The sequence below is a fragment of the Desmodus rotundus genome, chromosome 9 (genome assembly GCF_022682495.2).
Source record: "Desmodus rotundus isolate HL8 chromosome 9, HLdesRot8A.1, whole genome shotgun sequence".
In the NCBI taxonomy this organism is placed as follows: Eukaryota; Metazoa; Chordata; class Mammalia; order Chiroptera; family Phyllostomidae; genus Desmodus; species Desmodus rotundus.
Genome location: NC_071395.1, coordinates 105,272,990 through 105,277,419, shown reverse-complemented (window position 1 = coordinate 105,277,419; position 4,430 = coordinate 105,272,990). Strand labels below are relative to the sequence as shown.

The 4,430-nt window shown below is 48.0% G+C and overlaps 1 protein-coding gene across 1 annotated transcript; it reads left to right on the top strand.

The window, feature by feature from the left end:
* KRTAP29-1 (keratin associated like protein 29-1) lies at positions 1-1,462 on the top strand. Its single transcript, XM_024553970.3, is given in 1 exon segment — positions 1-1,462. A coding segment is annotated over 1 exon segment (1,059 nt). The 3' UTR covers positions 1,060-1,462.
* Positions 1,463-4,430: the final 2,968 nt, after the last annotated feature.

Genomic DNA, 4,430 nt, shown 5'->3' with positions numbered 1-4,430 from the left:
ATGGCAGGTAGCTGTGGTCCTGGAACCACCATGGCCATTCCAGCTGTGCCCACCCTCTCCATGTGCCCCAACTTCTGAAACGGTATCTGTTTGCCTAGTTCCTGCCGGAGCAGAACATGGCGACTGGTCACACGCCAGGAAGACTGTCAGCTGTCCGGCAGTGCCCCAGGTGGCTGTGAACCTGCTCCTTGCCAGCCCACCTGCCTTCCAGAAACGTCTTGTGTGGGTTTTGCTTGCCAACCCATTTGCTCCTACACAGCCCATGGTGAATCCGGCACTGCTCAGCCTCCTTGTCTGGTTAGCCTCTGCCAGCCCCCCTGCTCGGGATGCACCAGCGGTCAGGAAAAGTGCTGTGAGGTCAGCTCCCGTCAGCCAAGCTCCTGCCGGCAGCTTGTCTTCGTGTCCGCATTGTGTCGGGCAGCATGCGGCCCGTCAGTCCGCTGTGACCCGAGGGCCTGCCAGCCGTCCTCTTCTGAGGGCACTTCCTGTTCTGAAACATCTCGCCCACCAACCGGCTGTGCAGCTGGTCCGGGCCAGCCAGCTTGCTGCCAAGCAGGTCCATGTCACCCCATGAGTGGCGAAGATCAGCCCTGCAAATCAATTTATTACCAGCCCATCTGCTACATTTTCAAGACTAGCCAATCAGTTCCCTGCCTGCCATCGACTTGTGTGTTCGGTTCTTGCAATCCTCCTTGCTGTGTGACCTCCCCTTGCCAGCCCCTGTGCTGCCAACCAGCTCCTTCCATATCCTTCATCCGCCAGCCAGTGGCTAACTGCCAGGCCCCTTGTTCTGTAAAGAGCTCTTGCAAACCAGCCTCCAGTGGCAACGTGCTTTCTGGCCAACCAACTTGTGGTGGACCCACTTTCTGCAGCCAAATTGGCTGCAAATCCCCTTCCGGCCAACCAGCCTGCTGTGTGACAGGTTTAGGCAAATCGTCCAGTGGTGGCTCCACTTGCTTCCAACCAACTCCTCCGCATCTCCGCAAAGCCAGCACCTGCTTGCCCACTTCCTGCCAACTCGGCCATGAGTCCAGCTTCTGTAAGGCAACACTTGGCTGATCTTCACACCTCCCCTGAGGCCTGTGGCTGTCTGCAAGAGCATAGCCATCCCGTGGTGCCCGCCTCTAACCAAGCACAGTGCTGCCTGCTCGCCGATGTTACTCCCAGTCTAGCCCCAAATTCTCTCCAGGTACAGGTGAGGGGACTTGTCCAGCCACGAAGAGGTCCTTCTAAACCGAGGAGAACCTTTCAGCATGCATGGTCCACACTCTAGCTTGCATTTCCTGATGTCAATGCATTTCACTTACGCAAAACCTTCTTTGCAGTTTTTCTTTTGATGCTGCCCAGTCTTGAAAAAGACTCCTTTGCTGCCAACTGCTAATTAAAATGGTTCTGGTTAAACAAAATGAATAAGAATCTCAGAGTGCTTTCCTTCCTTTCAATACTCCCCTCTGTAGATTTCCTGCGGGTCACATTTGACCACGATGACCTCGGGCCCTCTGACTCGTGGGTCTCCGTTTGGTACGCAACGGCAGCTGGCGCCTAGAACTGGAGGTGCTCAGGCTGTAAAGGAGTAAAGACAATGCTTCCTTGGTCTCCAGCCTTTATACCACCGAGAGCTCTTTTGAGGTAAGTAGCCTCAGTTTCCTCACAGTGAAGAGACTTGGGAAGCCAAAGACAGACATGATCCAGGGACACCATAGATGAAAATAAACATGAGGTTTCAGGCACTGAAAACAGCAGAGGGTTAATTCACTCAAAACTGGTTTAAATGGTCAATTCGCCTCATGACCAATTTAAACAAAATAAAAAACTCTTTAGAAGCTTTTGGCCGTTGTTTGCTACATTTTTGATGGTTTACGAAACGGTTTTAAACACAATTAGTCTAAGGGAATGTCTGATCAAGTTTTATATTTCTAATGTGTAACTATTGAATCTAAACCTTTTAAAAATGGTTGGGTTGGTTTTGGGGGTGGGGAAGCTTAGATGAGGGTTTGCAGTGTGTACTTGTAGCAACAGTGCAGACAGATCCCTTTCTCAAGGGGCTCTGGCCTCCCCATTAATCGGGGGCCACTGGGTCTGCAAAGCGATGCAGGTCTGAAACCCAAAGACGTCTCACACAGGTCCATAGGGGGATGGGCGCTGTGGCATTTTGGCGATGACAGGGATTGTAAAGAAGTCCAGGGGAGTGGGGAGGCACTCAGGGTCGATTCCTTCCATGGGGTATTGCATTAGCCTGCTTCTCCAGAGCGAAAAGAATGTCTGTATTTTAAATAATTTAATATTTATTTATTTAAAGGAATGGCTCCGGTGATTATGGAGGCTGGCACGTCCAGATCTGGGAGCCGTAGCGTGGGCCTGCAAGCTGGAGACCCGGAGAGCCGGTGATGACCATGAAGTCTGACGGATGTTTGCTGACGAATGTGCATCAAACAGAATTATGCACCGCTCTCTGCCTCTTGGGAGAGAGCGGTGCATAAGGAGAACAGGAATTAAATTAATTAATGTATAAGTACATAAAGGAAAAAAAATGAGAGAGGGACCTTACAAGGACTAAAAATGATAACGTGCCACCTAAGGCATATAAGTGATTCAATTATATGCAACTGAAGTGTGAAGTCCAAAAAGAAAACTAAAAAGAAGAAGACAGGGAGAGAGGGACCTTGGTATCTCAAAAGGATCACCATGGCTGGAATGTCTTCCGGAAATGACGCTGTCATGGGCACCCTATTAAAAGTCTTGCTCCCACGTCTTCCAGGGAGATTTCAGAAAGGCTTGAGGAAGGATGAGGCTCTGGGAAGTGGGATGCATCTTCCCTTGGTCCTGAACACAATTTTCAACAATGTTCCTTACGTTACAAGTTGAAGGAGTATTTACTTCTTAATACTAGGATTCTTGAGATACTTTGCACTAGTTTTTTGACCCATCTAAGTCTATCTTATTCTTTTCATTGTTCCAGTTATGGATCTCTCTGTTGTACTGGCAGATCTTGTCCACTGGCCATGTGCCACCACGCGAGCTGCATGTTTTAAACATGTCAGGTGTAAGGCGGGCTGGGAAGCCTTGTATCTTTCTTATGCTTGGCACCAGTTTAAATAACAGGGCCTTTATGAGCTTCTTTTAGGTTTGCTAGAACTTGCCGATAAAGCATCTGAACCTCCCACTTGAAACAATGTTCTGCTGAGCCTCAACTTGCTCCCAGCCAAATCTTCACTTACACTTATGGCTGGGTAGGGAGCGATTTTGAAAACACAGGGAAGTCTTCAGAAAAATGTGACAAACCCCACCATGTAGAATCGACACGTTCTTACACCTGCTTTGGATCTTTAGGGAATGGGACAGAGATATGACATGACTGATAAACTGGAAGTCCTTTCTGTACCCTCTGCAGAGCCCTTTATCTTGTTTCCTTCTCAGACACACCCAGTCTGCCCGTCTAGTCACTGTTCGATTGTATGAAAATGCGAACAGTACGGGTGGAGCAAATGCAGGTTTACAGCTGTTCGTATGGAAAATAATACAATAATGAATAACGAATAACACAAGAAGAAACTCTGTTTCACATACTCACGACTGTAAACCTACGTTTGCCAAACAATATACATAGTATCAGGGTTGGGAAATTTAAGAATTCATGTATATAATGTAAAGTTATGAAATAAGCTTTTTCCTTAATTATTGCTTTTAAGAATAAATTTTTCATTAAGAATTAAGATTTGTAGTAATCATTAAGCTTTGTAATTCAAATAATAATTTGTTAATTATGAAGAATGCAACTTTAAATTACATTTTGATACATGGACCCGTCTCATCATGTTAGTTACGTATTGCCGCATAACAAACGACCCCAACACTTCGTGGCTAAAAACAACACACATTGTTATCTCACTGTTTCTGTGGGTTAGAAGTCCGGGTGTGGCTCAGCGAGGTGCCTCTAGCTCAGGGTCTCTTGTGAGGCAGCTGCTGAGGTGCTGGCTGGAGCTGCAGCCATTTCCCGGCTTGGATTGGCGAGGATTTACTTCCAAGCTCTCTCTGTGGCTGCTGGCAGGCCACAGGTTCTTGCCAGTTGTTGGCCAGAGATATCATTTCCTTGCCACGTGGGTTTCTGCATACAGTGGCCAATTGCTGTCACAGCAAAGCAGCTGGATCCTCCCAGAGCTGGTGATCCAGGAGGGAGACACTGAGCGCATGATATGGAAGTTACAGTCCCTTTACAGCCTAACCTTGGAATTGACCTCCCACCAAGTTCACTCTGTTCATTAGAAGCGAGTCAGTAAATCCAGCCGTACTCAAGGGGAAGGGACTCCACACAGGTACAAAAACCAGGGGCTGGGGATAACTGGAAGTCATCCGAGAGGTTGCCTAACACAGCCTGCTTTTCTGTTCCCCAGTGATTCACATGCTAAATACACTCCCTCCTTCTTGTTTGT